The sequence below is a fragment of the Conger conger genome, chromosome 2, assembly GCF_963514075.1.
Source record: "Conger conger chromosome 2, fConCon1.1, whole genome shotgun sequence".
Classification (NCBI taxonomy): Eukaryota; Metazoa; Chordata; class Actinopteri; order Anguilliformes; family Congridae; genus Conger; species Conger conger.
The window spans coordinates 11,058,350-11,075,638 of NC_083761.1; the positions used below are offsets into that span (position 1 = coordinate 11,058,350).

General features: G+C 46.5%; 1 protein-coding gene across 2 annotated transcripts in view; it reads left to right on the plus strand.

The window, feature by feature from the left end:
• LOC133122423 (adenosine kinase-like) overlaps positions 1-17,289 on the plus strand; it is a 140,110-nt gene that overhangs the window by 88,644 nt on the left and 34,177 nt on the right. For both annotated transcript variants that reach the window (XM_061232386.1, XM_061232387.1), the window contains exon 7: positions 6,863-7,033. In XM_061232386.1, the coding sequence (XP_061088370.1) occupies positions 6,863-7,033 (171 nt within the window). The remainder of the gene's footprint in view (positions 1-6,862; positions 7,034-17,289) is intronic.

Consider the following 17,289-nt stretch of genomic DNA (forward strand, 5'->3'; position numbering starts at 1 on the left):
TTCTGGTATCTAATTTCTTTACACATTCATTTTTCGGATGGAGGGCATGTCATCTCCGAGGTAAATTGATTTTTATAAAACGCCATTAGACGTGAATATGATCTCCGCGGAGCCGGCTTTAGTTATATAACAGGTAAAATGGCCTCCCTGCTTCTGCGCGGTGTATTGCCAGTCGATCAATTTATCTCATTGACTTGTGGGGATAATACATTTGAATGGTAACCCACGGGGAAAAGGCATGTTATCCATTTGCTCTTTCCATCTCTTTAAATCGAGTCCATGTGACCTTTTTAAAGGAGTTTTGAACAGAGAGCAATTTCAACATTCAGTGCACAGCATATTCAAGACAGGCTTGGCCCCAGTGACAGATCAATTTCTAAGCCTAGCATTCTCCTTTCATGTTTATACTCAAGGGTATATATTGGACCTGTCCTAGAATATTATGTTGACGTTTTTTTTTTTGTCACCCCCCGGTTTTGTTCATTACACTCTTCAGTGTGTGTGTGTGTTCGTGCGTATGCATGTATGTATGTTTGTGTATACATGCACATACATACACTGTGTGTATTTACACACGCAAATGTATGTATATATGCATGGATTTGGTGCTTTTTCTGTGTCTTAGTCAATGCCAGGTCTTTGTTCATTACATCTGAAAAAAAAAAAAAGGGGGGGGGGGGGGGGTATTTTATTTGCACCTATAAAAGCTCATGTTGACTGATTTTATCACGGCTGACAAAAGCCTGTAGTGTAACCCAGGTTGGCTTCTGCTTGGCTTTGATGTTGTTGGCTCGTGCTCACTGCCCTGAGAAGTGCGCAGATTCCTGGGTATCTGATAAGGTCTTCCAGAACACAATTCTTAATGTTCGCAGAAGGAAAAAAACAGATGCTATCTGAACAGTCGGATCATGAAATATGCAGAACATATTTTCAACCCACTGGTATGTCGGGTGAGGCAGCCCTTTCTGTGGAACAGATTTATCAGCTCCACGGACTTAATTTGTGCCCCAACTTCTAAATGAAACCGACGGCTTCTTTCTAATGAGAACAATAATGCAGCCCTCCGTTGTGTTGTGAGAGTACGCCATCTTCTAAAAAGGAGCTACACATTGTCCTTTGCGACATTGGCTCAGGCGCTAAGAGCAGTCGTCTGGTAAGAGCCAGTCGTCTGGCATTCAGAGGGTTGCCGGTTCGATCCCAGTTCAAACCCTCCCTGGGTGTGTCGAAGTGTCCCTGAGCAAGACACCTAACCTCAAAATGCTCTAAATGGTACCTAGCATGGCAGCCAATTGCCGTTGGTGTGCGAGTGTATGCATGAATGGGTAAATAAGAAGCACAAATTGTACAGCGCTTTGGATAAAGGCGCTATATAAATGCAGACGTTTACCTTTTGCCTTTCACTTTTCTTTTATGAAGTGCCGTACTGTCAACTAAATTTCAGATCGCTAGATTTCTAGATGGACGTCGACTGTGTTTTTACTTGAAAGGGAAAAATATGATATTTTATCCCTGTTCACTTTCCTATATTAGCATGTTGGACATAATGAGTGGCTATGCTTTATAAGAATATTGAGGCAAATGTAGCGTAATGAACACACGTCAGAAGGACCCATTATCAACCGAAATAGTAATGTTTCAATTTACCTCTAAATGGACTTTACCGTGCGACATATTGTTGGTTATGTTTTGAAAATACCAGAAGGAGGATTGGCTAAAACCTACAGTAGCTTCCCGATTATGCTTTTAACCTCTGCAGTGAGTCATATCAGTGGATTTCCTGTCTTTGTGCAGTGACATAATTACATAATTCCTGGTAGTGATGTAATTCTCTTTGGGATTTACACTACTTTATTCATGAAATAAGGTATTTGCTTTTTTTCTCAGTAACAGCTTTAGCTAATGAGCTACAACAGTCTCTAATTTGCCTAACAAATTCAAGATTTTCTGGGTGATTAATGGAAATTGCTTGTTACATCTCTCTGTTCTACAAGATTCAAAAAGGTGGCATGGACTGTTCCATGACCCAGCCGGGCTCCCACTGGTGTTCAAACACTGTGCTATGATGTTCAGGAAGAAGTATGAAAGCAAAATAAAGCTATCCACTGATCCATTGATTTTTCACAGAGATTGCACTATACCTGTTGACAGCAGCAACACCTAGGCTATATTGTGTTGGTCAATATCAGAGGCTACTTTGCAAAAAAATAAATATATATATATATTTATTGGAATTCTGTTCTGTTCACAATAGCAACATAACTGCAAAATACAACATAACTAAAACTGGTGTTAGGATTGTAAAATTGACCTTTTTTTCGTGGGGGGGGGGTGTATGTTGGAACCAAGGTAACATTCCGGACGTAGTTGTCTTCCCGGAGTCAAACTGCGGTAATGAAACTCCAGCCCCCAGATATTGATTCCCCCACGCAATACAGTTTCACAAAGATAAAGGAGGTGGGTAGCAGTGTGTGGTATCGTATGAGGTTGATCTGTGGAGCTCCATCTAATTCCGTGTAATGAAGGCTGTCTACCTCAGTGCCTGACGGGGGATCTCGCCTGGGGTAATGAGATGTGGAAGGCTGTTTGCGTGTGGCTCTAATAGACATACTAAACACAGGCAATCTGGAAGACATTTATCAAGCCAGAACAAACTCCTCATGGGGAAAATCATTTCAGCTTTGAGAAAATGTTGTATAAACAAACATGAATTAAGCAAAAGAAGAAAAAAAACGGTCTTCTGACTGCATGCCCAGACTCGACAGAATGAATATCAGAACCTCAGGTAATTGTTGGGTTTACTCAAAAGCCCTTCAATCTCTACTGATTCTCTCCAAATAAGGACCGAAGAAATATCCAGTGTAGTTACAGCTAACTGAGGGTGGAATATGACATACCACCATTGGGTTAATGTGAAAACCAGATTCTATCATTTCCGTTGGAATCATTTGTATGTTCAACTACTTTCGGTTTATAGGTTTTTTTCCCCCCCCTTATTAAACGCCCATCATATGTTTTATTTTGGAAATGGATTTGCAGTGATCTGCACATATTTTATTACGAAGGCTGGTCTCGCAGTCACCCTCATCCCAAATAAGAGACAGTCAGGCAGTGAATTATGATACTGTGTTTTAAACTTTCATCAGCAGAATCAAAATAGCATTGTGGTGGTGGGGGGTGGGCAGGGGGAAGAGAGAGTTTCCTTTCCGTAACCTCCACATGTGACACAAATGAAAATGTCCCTCCTAAAATAGTATATTTTCACACTTCACATACCCAGATTATTTATAGACTAGTGAGTTCACTCTGGCTGAAGAACACAGGTATTCTGATTATACCGCATGTATGTCGTAACTCCATGTCTTCATGGAGGTCAGATATTGTCCCAATGGTTAGAACGTTTGACTGATGACGGCTTAATTCGTGAAAGAATTAACTGTGTGTGGGGCGGGTTGGGGTGTCTGTAAATGTAACATGATTGGGGATTGCTAGTAATGTGTGTATTAAGCTGACATCCTTGTAAATTAGGGTTTGACATAGCTAACCCTCAGTGCTGTGTCCCATTTGCCAAAAAGAAAAGAAAATCTCGGAGTGATTAAATAAATGTTTTTTGGCACAGCTGAATTGCATAAAGTGTGCCGAAAAAAGGGCCTTTGATCTCCAGAGGCCCGCAACTCTATCCTCCCCGAATTCGCAGGGCTCTGACATCCAGCGAAACCCTATCTGTCGCTCGACGTTCCCAGTCTGCGCCCGGGTGCTAACGACCCGACCTCTCGCTTTTCCGAGTCGAGGCCGTGGTGGAACCCGGAATCTGGAATTCCACATGACTGGGGCCTCTTTTACCCACAAGGCCAGTGCAGTGCAGTCACAAAGATCAGAACGTTCAGAAAAGCCGTGCGTTACTCCTATGAAAGGTCTGCCCCGGGGCACCTCCGTAACTTCAAACACACAAACACAAAAGCCCTAATAGAGGAAGGATGGCGTTTTCCGCGTTTCCCTGCATCAAAGCAGACGTGTGCTAATGACGGGGTAGAAAGCGGAGCAGGACAGACGTCCCATATAAATGGAGGTGAGAAATGGTTCTGATGGCGTCGACTCCCCACCGGATGCTGATCGTAGGCCCGAGGAGGGGGCTAACGGTAGCCTGACACCAGCGAAAAGCCATGTAACATAATATTCATACACTTATCAATACATTTTTCATGGCCAGGGCTATAAAACACATTGAGATATGGTGAAACTGAAGTGTAAGAAATTCAAATACATTTCAGTCTTGGAAAATGACACCAGGCATCGCAACTCAATTTATTATATAAAGAAAAGGGCGCTAAAGGTGCGGATTATGGCAGTTTTACAAATGGCTTGTGGGTTAATGTAAATGTTTATATCGGAAATCAGTGAGCATTTTTGAAGAATGTGTAATGTGGCTGTCTGAATGGGGCGTTTGTGGTTCGGTTGTTAAAGTTCACCACCTCTTGGGATGTTTGATAGATCTGCAGGCCTTTGATCAGGGGCAATATTGTCGCAGTGAGAGTCTATCTTCAACAACAAAAAGGCTATTAATGTCTGAAAACAATCTTCCTACCTCTGACACATTGGCACGCTCCGGGAGGTAAAAATGTCAGGGTCAATGAGGAGCCATTTGCTGGAAGTGAGTTTCCGTGAATCACCCAGACCTTTCAAAACACATGCATTTAAAACAGAGCAGCATAACAGAGCAAACAAGAGCCACCTTTTAAAACCTAAAATAGAAGAACCCAGTTCAACACTGTGGAATTTTATGTTTAATTTAATTTTTATTTCATAAAGAAATTGTGAATATATTAAGGGCATAGCACATCATTTGATATGGCATGGAAAGTATTGTGCGGATACTGGCTTGAGCAGATTTGAAAAAGTTTTGTCCATGTGTTTTGTTCATGCCAGTGTTTTCCTCTTTTCCATCGTACCCTGTGGATTTCCAGGTCATAGGGTCAAAGGGCAAGGTCACGGAAGCTCTTGACCAGTTGACGATTTATTGTCTCCTACTTAGCCAGTTCCACATGGCTCTTGATTAAACCTGACACAAATGTGGTCCTCACTTTTCTTCAGGACCCCAGTAATCCTCAAGTTCAAGGCGGAGCGATCAAGGTTGCTGTGACTCTTGATAAATTTTTCAATTGCCGGTTTCTGATTACCTGTGCATTTACAATGCTCCATTAAGCTTGACCATGATTTATTCCCAAAGTTCTTTACAGAATAGATTATCGTAAAGTTCAAGTTCCACCTTCCGATTCCAGTCCTAACATACAAAGAATGCGGACTATATATCCATTTCTCTTTAATTATACAAATTGGATGTTTATAGGGGGCAGCCTGTAGCCAAGTGGCTGAGGTGCTTGACTGGGACCTGGAAGGTTGGCAGTTCAAGCCCCGGTGTTGCCACGATAAGATCTGCACAGCAGTTGGGCCTCAGGGGGTTATTGTCCCCTGCTTAGTCTAATCTACTGTAAGTGAGCTAAATAACTAGTGTAATGTAATTCATACAATATTTTCTAAATGCCACAGTGCACTTTCGTATACTTTACTTTCATATATGTACGCCCTGCCTACCCACCCATCGAGAGTCCTTCATATTTCAAATGGAATATTTCCAGTCAGGCATGATATTGACGTTCATGATTCTTAACGTGCATTTTGTTTGTCTCATACCAGCCTTTGTGTGGCTTTGTGAACAGTGTACAGTGTGTTGCCCTCTGCTTCCTGATTCAAGAAGGTCACTTATCTGGTGCCAGAGATGTTACATGCTCAAAGGAGCACTTTGGTTTTACATGCACTGAAAAGCTTTTGTGTCTTCATTAAATGTATCCAGTGTAGGATCTCTTTGAATCTGTTAGAGACTCTTTGCCCCCTCGATGTGTTGTGGGGGTATTATGAATAATTGTATGGCTTAAAACAGGGTTGAGAAGATCAGTATCAAAAGAGATGTTTTGTGTGGTTGGCATTGGGGTCAGGCTTCGGGTTTCGGGTTAAAACACCAAGGTGTTTTCTTACCTGATTTGTATTCATTCACACAATGCGCAGAGCAGCCTCTCCTGTTACCCAGTAAGGAGAGTCCAGACAGGACTTTTGTTTTCCACATCACTGGATACCAGCGTGTTGCTTCCTTTAGTGCAGGGTCTGGCCCACTGCCACCAGCCTTGTCCTAGATGGCTTTTTCAGGCCCTTTAAGTTGTGTGGAAAATTACATGTCTGCTGTTTCTTCCATTTACCTTTGATCATTTTGTATATGAAAAAAAAAAAACAAAACAATGTCCAACTGTAACAAACTGTACAGTTGTCTGATGCGAGTCTATGGGGAGGGAGAGGGTGGGTAAAAACTACGTTTTCTTCCAGTACTGGCCATATGTGGAAGGTGCCCTCTGTTTTACTGGATTAAATTCCGGCCCTGTTGTCGAGTCCAGACCAATTAAGGAGTCCACTTGTCATCATTTATCCTCGTTAATACTATGTTCTGGTGTTTATCCCGCCCCATAAAATCTGATTTTGTGAAGCCCATACATAAATATGTTGACGTTTTGTGCTTTTTAGCGTCAGGAATGCCATTTGCATGATTTTGTGAATGCTCTTTCGGTTTCTGCGTCAATCTGTCAATCATCCAGTCGTGCTTTATTTAGTATGCCACCCTTCACAACCCGAACTGTCAACACGGGGAGGCACTTGTGAGAAATTGAATAAAGTTGTAATAACATTAATCATCGGCGATAAACAGATATCACACAGCGAAAAAACAACGGGTAGAGTTTATGGCAAAAACACGATCGAAATTGAATCGCAGGCCCCACTTTATGGAATTTTTATTTTTTTTCTCCCTTCCTCTTCCCAGGGTTTCTTCCTGACGGTGTCCCCGGAGTCAATCCTGAAGGTGGCGAAGCACGCTTCGGATAACAACAAGGTCTTCAGCTTGAATCTGTCAGCCCCGTTCATCAGTCAGTTCTTCAAGGAGCCCATGATGAAGGTTATGCCGTACGTCGACATCTTGTTCGGGAATGAAACGGTGAGTCAGTCGCTCCGAGTTCTCAGTAGCCCTAGGATTGACAGCTTCACATGGCTTTAAACGCTCACAGTTGAAGTGTGCGTGCGTGTGTTTGTGTGCACGCCTGTGTGGGTGTGCGTGTATGTATGTGTGTGCGTGCATGTGCTTGTGATGCGTTTCCCCCTCCTATCTGCCCATTTAACATTTGTCTTGGACAGCAGCGTATAAGGAGACAGATAAGAATTAATCCTGTAATCATTCATCTTAATAGCATCATGATTTCATGGCGTTTAATCTATTGATTTTCTTCCCGGCGGAGTGTAAGTGAATAGTCAGGTGGAGGTCATGCCATGGTCACAAGGCACTATGGTGGGGAAGTAGCTCTTGACTAAGCAGCTTAGCCCAGGCGGAGAGCACTCTGACGAGGGCAGGGGTGAAGGCAGGGAGCTCATCCCCCAAAAACTGAAACCGCATTACAGGCACCTGGCTGGACGGAGGTGGGGTCCTTACAAAAATGACAAACTCCCCTCTGGGGATTTCCAGCCCAATGCTGACTCCCTCTCTGCAAGTGAAATACCGCATACCTGCCTTTGCCGATGTGACACCTCATTCGCTAATTGGTTTGACTAACGAAGACGGTGAACGCGGTGCTGGTTTTGCAAACGTGGGAAACCACGAGCGTGCGAGGCGCTGACATTTCGCCTAATCCTACCTCACTACCGCTGGCACCTCCAAACTGCCGCCTCCAAGAACATCTTGTTTTATTTGATTTTCAGGGAGACTCTCGCTTAAAACGCCATCCCCTCTAGGAAAATTTTGCAATTTTCTGTGCTTGTGCTGGGTAAATAACTGTGACGTGGGCGGAGGTAGTCGCAGACGGGTTTTGGCGGTTCTGACGTGTTCTGTGAAAGGATGGATGTTCCTATGTGGGGCGTGCTTTATTGTCCACAGCAGTAATACCCCCAGTCCCCGCCATCGAGTGAAGTCGACGCTGGTGTGTTTCGCTTGTTGCCATGTCTGCGGTTCAGCTGGCTGGTCGGTGGTATGTTTGGTAATGGTTAATACTGGGTCACTTTCATGGAACCCTGTGGGATGGGGGACAAAATGGGGAACTGGTACTTTCTGAGAATGTTTGGATGGGGAACCAGTCCGGCAAAATATATTAGTGGAACTTTTTTAAGTTTTAGTTTATTCTCGAGAGGAGCAGAGTAACTGCTGTGCAGATGTGGTATCTCAGGTGTGAGACTGGTATTGGCTGGTGTCTATCCTGGAAGGCCTAGCTGTTGAAGAAGGCATCAGTGTCTTCACCATATATGTAGATGTCTGAAGGCGCCGGAAGTGAGCTGGGTGTTGTTCTCAGGCTGTCCGTGAGTGAGTCGTACACACAGAGCTCACGCTCTCACGCGCTGAGGCTCCTCCCTCTCAGACTGTGACTGACGGGGGTTTGCGGGCGTGACTGACAGCCTCCAGGACCTCCCGGTGAAGGGTCTCCTCCATGTCACGGTGCTCTCTCGCCCGTCGCTGAGGGGGGGCCTCCTCCACACTGCGGGCTACGCCAAATGGAAATTTACTGCCTCTGTCATAGCTGGGAGGCACCGCTTTCACTTTCCCTTGAATAAATTTAGGCAATTCAAAACCCAAACTTTTCTCACACACACACACACACATATATATACTGCATTAGTGTGTTTGTGTGTATCCTTTTCTTGTTTGCCTGAGTTCTTGGCTGATTTTTATTTGTAGGAACACATGGACCAAACACCACAGCAATAAAATCTTACTGCCACTATTTAGTGCCGTTGTCACATTGTTGTTTTTTTAGTTGTCTTTACCACAAGATAGAAAATAACTACTTAAGTAGAGCCGCATTCGTGTTTTCCGACTAGAAATGTGTGTTTATTGTTATGGAGCTTTCATTACAATGTTCTGTTGAAATCTCGCGACTTTAAATCTGACGGTGTACCCGAGTGCTGAACCCCGTTTTGTGTTGGTACTTGTTCCAGACCGTGTGGCTTTGCGGAGGCTCTGCGGGCGGGCCCACCACAGATTCTCTCTTATGTAAGAGTTACCAGCGTGGTAATTACTGCTTTTGGGGAGATGTTTACCTCGGTGGAAAGCGTGTGGAGAGGTGACGCTGTTGCCATGGCGCTGGGGAGGAGACGACGGTGAAGAACGAGGCCTTCACTCTGACACTCCTCTGGTTAATTGGCAAACATGTACTGTAATAACCTGGGAGCAGCGCCGGCCTAATGGAGTCCTTGTAGGCTGTGCTCTGATTACATGACATAAACTCGGAGCATAACATTTCTGAACATTTAATGGCCACAGTTAATTAAGCAAGAATGAGGAATCGTTATTGCCGAAACCAGATGGCGATGAATGGGCTGACGGAAATTACACGCGCTTCGCCCCGTCGTTCGCGGCGCGTACGATAAAGCGCACAATGGGATTGATTCGCTTATTACTCGCAGATTTCATACAGTGGAGGGCATAGACAATGGGCGTAAGTGGGGAGAATAAGAGCCCGCCGCAGAATGAATCAGCCTGACTGACGTCGACGAGAGGCGCGATCCGTTCCCCCGCGCCGTTCTGATCGTCTCCAATAACTGAGCTTTTTATTCCCCCCGCCCCCCCTTTTTTTTTTATCTGGGACGGGGAGCAAGGTTGGTGCGTGACTGAAGGCGCTTTGCTCCTCGTAAAGCAGGAGGTGCGGAGCCACTCGGACAGGCAGGGATTGGCTCTCTCCCCTGCTCCTCTCGCTTGCCTGCCATTGGCTGTTTGTGCCTCCCGTTCCGTACGTGGGCGGGGGACCTTCGCCTCTGACGCTGCCCGCTACTCCTGACCGCCGCCCACTCAGAATGAGTGTGTGTGTGTTTGTTTGTTTGTGTGTGTGTGTGTGTGCGCGCGCGTGTGTGTCTGTAAAAGAGACGCCCGGGCAGTAGGCCTCCGTGTGTAATTGAAAATCCAAGGGGCACGGCCGGCTCAGCCAACGCGCACTGTGCTTATCGAGAGATGCTAGCCGCTAACGCGCCGTATGCACAGGGGAAAAACTGCCATCGCCTGCGTGGTCAAGCTGTTTTTGTAGACCATTTAGACACCACACTCCCAGGGCTATGAAGGCAAATGCCTTTTTTTTTTCTTTTTTCTTTTTTGTTCTTAGATTTTTTTTTATTTTTTTTACTAATTTTCATTTAGGTTCCTACCTCTCTCATTCTGAGTGAAGATTCTTACTTTTCTGACCCATATCAACCTGTCATGCATTTAGATATTTACGGCATGGTGCTATCTGAGATACCTCCTCAGCAGAGGTGTAAAATGCAGGTTCGGAGTAAAAGTCCTGGATGGCCGAAGTAATTAGTGTATTCAGCTGGGAGAGGTAGTGGGTGGAAGCAACACGTGACTGGACTTTTCCTTTCTGCACTCTGGACTTTTCACCACCTCAGGCGCATTGGGAGTGGACTGCACTGTGCAGAGGGCAGAGGGACTGTGAGGGGGAAGTGAAGGAGCTGGGCGTTTGAGGTTGTGTTTGGGGCGGGGGGGGGGGGGGGGGTGGGGGTGGGGGCTGTGCTGTTGTAAGGATTTCCAGTACGGCTGAAATGGGAGTGTGTGGGGGGGGGAAAGGGGGGGACTTACCGTAATATGGATGTGCGTTCCCTACGTCACCGTGGATTCGTTGTGTGTGTGACACACTGCTGGGAGGCCTGCTCTGGAGGCCCACGGCTGTGTTCAGCTCCGGTGACGTGCGTGCCTTCTCCCCGCTCACTGCTGTCAGCGCGTGGGCGACGGGACTTCCTCCAAGGACCTCCTGAGGCCCCGAGGGTGCTCTTGCCATGAAGCACTCCAAACATCCACCCCCCCCCTTCAAGCTGATCCTCTCCACGCTGGCTCGCCCACGGCCGGGCGGAGGACCGGCCTCTCGCGTGCCACGGCAGAAAGGCATAAAGACCGGATTCTAATGACATCAGGAGGGGGAAAAAATAAGTAGTGAATGTTTCCTTTTAAGGCCGGGGTCTGTCACTGCGCCCCCGGGGAATCATGGGAATTGTCCGAGACGCTGCCCGTCCTGCGTTTGTCCCGAGGCGCACTCAAGTGGCCCGCGGCCCTGAAGACGTGTCCCGTCGATGTTCTGGAGGAATGTGTCGGAAGTGCAAACCCCAAGGTTTAGATTTGAAGTACATCAGCCACTGCTCTGTAGGGGTCCTCGCACGGGCTCCAAATTATGTAGGGTCCTCGCACGGGCCGCCAAATAACGCAGGGATTTTACTCTCTACGAAACCGGGGCGCCAGTTAATGTTATGTAGCAGTATAACTGCAAAAAGTAATCAGTCTCATGAAATTACTGTTATCAGAAATATCCAACCACAAATTTAGTATTTCAATTAATAATTAAAATAACCAATATTAATGATTGAACACACCGATAACCTGAAGGTTGGAAGTCCTTCGAAAGACTGCTTTAACTCGGCTCTCATGTCTTTGTGATTCCAAAACGGACACCGGGCTTTAATAAAATATATTTATTAAACAACGTACAAACACAGAACAGATAAACTAACAGGAATTAGTAGGGGAAGTTAGGGGGTGTGTGTGTGCGTGTGTGTGGGCGCGAGCAAGCGCAAGCGCGCGTGTCGCGTGAACAAAGGAAAGGTGGGAGTAGCTAGCTTGGGTAAGCTAGAGTTCTGGGTGTGGTAATGAGTTAGAGTTAGCTGTGAGAAGGGACTACTCGCGTAGTTTTACTCTATATATGGGCAAAAGACGGCGAATCAATTCACGTACATATATATGTAGCTAACCAAACACATTACAATGGTAGGATGGTAAATATTGAAACACAGATTCACAAAAACAGTTAGACTAAACTAAACACTGGCTATGCCTGAATGTTTGTTGTCTTACTGAGTCCATACGCATTGCTGGATCCAAAAGACGTGCTGTCCTTGTAGAAGCGGCGATGGTAATGTGAATGTACTGGAGAGGTGCGCAGGCTGGGGCGTCTTAGCCGCGCGTTGTCGTCTGGTCCACTCGGTTGCTGGAAGGATGTTCGCTTCAGTTGTTCTTTGGTGAGCTTTGCAGGGGTAAACGGATGTAGCGTTCCGCGTACACCAGTTTCCACTCGCTATAGGCCACGAAGTTACCGCAAGGTGTGTCCGTAGGCCTGGTAGTGCGCTGTGCAGCATTCAGCCTCTGTCCGAGTCTCGGAGCAGATGAGCTGAAGCGAATGGCCTAAAAGGGTGCGTCGAAGAGAAGAAGCAGAAGAGACAGAAGGGAGATCCCAAGAACGTGTCTTGCTCTTATACGGGACCGTTTATTGCTCCCGCCATTACGGGATTGGCTGAACCAAGTTAGACGTCATTCGTGGTGGACGTCGCGGAATTTTCCTGTGGGAATGTGGAAGTTGTAGTCCCTACAGCTCTCTGAGATCACAGGAGGAGTTTGTGTCACGGTTGGCTACATACGTGGAAGAGAGAAGCGGTCACATATTAACAGCACAAAAAGCCAGCAAGCCTTACAAGATGCATTTAAGAATTCTTGATACATGCAGCACTTTCCTCGATGCATTTCACGAAAATTTCTGAACATGAGCCCATGTTAAACGATCACGAGGTGCAATTGGTTTCAAATGGGAATTTTGGGTTCGGTATTCCCGTGCTTGGTGCAGTATTCAGCGGTTTTGGTGCTGAAAGTGCTTTTGGCTGTCGTTTAATTTCCACAAAAAAAAAGTGCGCCGAAAGGTATTAAATATTCCCCTCCCACTTTCCCATCTCCGCTCGTATTTCTGTGAATTGTTTGCCACTGCCGTGCCCGACATGCTGTGGCAGTAATCCTAGCCTTGTGAGAGTCCCAGCGCTCGGGGAACTCTGCGGGCTCCTGCCGGGGGGGGGAGTCGTGCTAACAACTGTGATTGCGCATCGCAGGGCCAGTCTCTGAAATCCTCCAGATTGAACCATAAAATATTTGAAATTGCCGAGGTTAAAAGAGCGGTCCTCCCAACAGTGCGGTGGGGAAACGCGAAACCGCGGAGCGCCGTAACAAGCGGGCCGGGGCCGGGGCCCTGGGAGGGAGGGAGGGAGGGAGGGAGGCAGGGTAATGATGGATGTGAGTGAAGATGTGGAACTGGGAGTGGATCGATAGCCCGAGTGCTCCGCCGGCGTTGGGGCCAGTGCGTTTCTGTCGCAGCGGGGGGTCGGGGGCAGGATGTCGGCTCGTTGGCGGAGTGAATCTGAGAAGTTTAACGGCACCGCGCTCCGATACCCTACACCCCGGGTCTCGCGTGCCTGTGATGAGGGGCGGGGGTGGGGGGGTGCGTTCGCCCGCCTTCGTTGGCAGCAGCGTGGCGGAAGCCGCGGGGGGCTCCGTGTCCTCGTGACTCTGCGGCTACGCCACCTCCCTCCCCCCCCCCCCCGTCACACTGGGTCTCTGAGGCTCCTGTCCCACCGCCATCCCCTGTGGCACTTTAAAGAGAATAATGACCACCCAGGGCCCTTAATTGCAGGCCACAGAATAAATACATTTGGCCTGGATTCGGCTGTTCTTCAGTAATGATGTGGAGGACTTGGATGTGTTATAGTATCCCAGGGGGCAGTGGGGAGAGCTGACCTTTACCTAGAGTAGGACAAGGACTTATAAAAGCTGTTCCAATTCATAGGCATCACAAAATGCTGCCTACTATGGTTAGCCATAATAACCAGTAAGCGGCTGTGAGGCATTTTGAGGTGCAGCTCATGTTTTGAAGGTAATTCCACAGATTATTGCGACAAAAAATTCTTATTCTGTTCAAATGATGGCAGACAAAACACAAATTCATGTTTACATGCAACTAAGCTTATGAAATAGTAACTAATAAATGGTAATATTTCAAATTATGACATGGTGGCTAAGTAGTTAATAGTTACTAGTTACTGAGCCAGCCACTAGCTAACCTGTTTAACCGTTAGCTATCATAATGTTATGACATTTGTTGGCTTGTTAGCTGTCTAAAAAAAAGAGAAGTTGGCACTCCATACATTTTTAACTAACTTGCTAGCTAGTTTGAAATCTGTTTGATACAGGTTGACATTCAGTCTCGCAATTCGATTGCGATCAAACCGGGTCGTGTATCAGGTAAATGGACGAACTTAACGTCAGGTATCAGCTAACCCCGGATACCTCACCGGAGTGACGTCTGCGCTGCCTTCATGGTCTCCTCCATTTCGGGGAGATTAACTTGATGCCTCGTCGAGAAGCAGACTGCAGCCGGCTAACAGACTAGACCGTTAAAGCAGTGTCATTGAACCCTTGCGACTTAGTCCTGCTGATGTTATCTTCGCTGACGGGTTATTTCAAACCCGATTCTGTAAATCAAATCATTCAGAGGATAAGTTCCTGTAGAGCTACTGTTCACGTACAGCTGTAGAAAACATCAAAATGACAAGACAATATGAATTACCGCCCCAAGACTGCAATATATGTAGGGGTGGGAGGGGGCTTGCTGACTGTTCCTCCAAATGATTCTCTGTCCAACTGAAGGCGACTTAAGGACCGTATCAGTATGCGGGGGAAAAGGACGTCTGACGTGCGCATCTCTGTAGCACATGGTTCACACACAGACCTAGGCCAGCTAAACGAAACCTTTTTGTTTTTTTTAATGTTTGGGAAAATAACAAACAAACTGATACATCTTCTGCAGATACTCTGGTCTTTCCTGACCGATCAAGATGAATCAGTTAAAATCCTGCTGGCTGTTTTCTTCAGTACAGGACTTCATGTAGGTTATGTTGCTGCTGCTGGAACTGATTATCGTGCTCACTTGTCTTTTGATGAGCAAAGCCAGAGTTTGATGCCAGGCTTGTTCGTGTCTTCACGCTTCTCTGCTACAGACTCTTTGAAACTGGGATGAATTCAGTGTATTGGTAGTGGGCTGACGTACAGATGGATACATCACTGCAGATACTTGTATTGGTAAATGAAACAACACCATTTTGAATATTGCCTTGTCGTATTGGTGTCTCCCTGCACCGTTCAATCAAGGCACCTGTAAACGTGCCCCTTACTTCTGTGACAGTGCGTATGCTGCAACTGAATATATGGAATCAATGAGGAAGATAAGTTAGAAATGCTTTTCAGTGTGAACACACTACAGAGCAACAAGCCTACAGCCTACAGAGCCTACATAAACGTGAAAGATAGCAGGCCAACAAGTGGGGGAGGGAATGTTTTTTCTTTTTCTTTTTTTCTTCAGAAACCATACTTGGTTGAAGCTGCATGTCGTTGCCAAGATGCGTTCGACGAACGTGTTTCGATGACCTACATTACGTGGCCTTCTTTTTGGCGTCATCCCGTGCGTTTTTCTTTAAGCGATGCATTGTGGGTATTTTCTCTTCCTCCCTGGCGGTGTCACGTTCTCTGGCTGTCTCCCGCAGCCTGGCGAAAAGGGTTGGCTTTTGTGAGCCTTCATAAATTAGAACCTGCTTCTGCGTTTGCTCCAGTTTCACCTGGCAGGAGGCCACTGCATGCCACATCAACAGATAGCACTGGGGACACCATCTCAATTTTCATATGGCCAATTCATTAAAACAAAGCTTTCATCTCCGCGATACAAATGGTTTAGATTGTTTTAAAAGCTTTTTTTTCCCCTCCTTCCCCCTTTCCGTTTTCATTGTTTGATGCGAGGCGAATCCCAGCGGACCAGATCTTTGTTTCACATTATGAGGTAAGTAGTGCGAGCCAAATGCTCATACGTTGATAATAAAGAGAGAGGCAGGACTATTATCCTCCAGCAGAAGATTGGATCTCGCCAGTGAACACATAAGGATTTCTGTTTCATTTCCCGTTCAGATGATTAGACCCACCCTCAGGAGAAAGTGACCTCAAACATGCTATTGTGTCTCAGTAAACTGTCCTCTCCCCGCTGTTAGATAATTGGATATTGTTTAGCATTCTTCTTCCCACCATTAGCCTGTCCTTCATTCACACAGTTCTCGCTGAGTTTTCAGCATTTTCACCAAGTGTTTAAAGTGTCCTGATGAATGTTACAGTGCTGTTACACACACACTCACATGAAGACGCGCACGCAAGCATACACACACACGAGCACGCAAGCGTACACACACACACGCACACACAAACACGCACACTCGCATGCACATACGCACACACACTCACACACACTTGCACACACACTTGCACATACCCACGCACATACAGACACCCAGACGCATGCACGTGCAAGCAAACACGCACCCACACACAGTCTCTCACACACACACTCACGCACACTCTCACACGCGCACACACACACACACGCACACACACACATACACACACTTACGCACACTCACACGCACACACACACACTCTCTCTCACACACACACACACACACACTCTCACACACACACACGCACACTCGCGCGCACACACACACTCTCACACTCACACACACTCACACACTCACACGCACACACACACGCGCGCACACATACTCTCTCACTCTCACACACACACACACACTCTCTCACACTCACACACACACACACACACTCTCTCTCACACTCACATGCACTCACACACACACACACACACACTCTCACACTCACATGCACACACTCACATACACACACACACACACACACTCTTTCTCTCTCACACTCACTTGCACACACACACACACACTCTCTCTCACACTCACACACACACACACAGTGCTGAAAAGGCCAGTTTGGACAGTAAGCAGTGCCACCAGGCTGTACTCGTGCTGGCTTCTGCTGGATGGTAACGTGCCAGAAAATGGCCCAGCTGGACAGGAACAATACACCGTGGCTTTACATTTGTCCCTGTACACGATGAGGTCATGTCCCGTGTCGCTAAATCTGTTTGCATCCCGTTTCCTCCTCGAGACGCACCGCCTAGAGTACATTTCCAAAATATTTGAACCTTAACCTTTTTAGTAGCTGTTGGTAAAAGCTCATGTCGTTGCAATTTATGGGCAGATGAAAGGGTAATGGCGGAGCGAAAGGCAGTGGGATCATACTTAGAGTGCTGCGGGACAAGTAAATGTACTGTGATGAAACGGCCGTAATGGCTCCGCTCCTGGGCCAGCCCACTCTGTTGCTATGGAGCAGTGTTTGTTTGCGTTGCTCGATTGTCACCCCAATTCTGACAGCCGAGCAGCAGCAGGAAGTTTGAAGCGGTTTTGCTTGGCTGCCCGCATTTTGATTAAATTGCATCTTTTTTTTGCCAAGCGTCAGTATGAAAAGAAAAAGAAAAAGGAAAGGCTCGCATCCTGCAGGAAGGAGCCTCC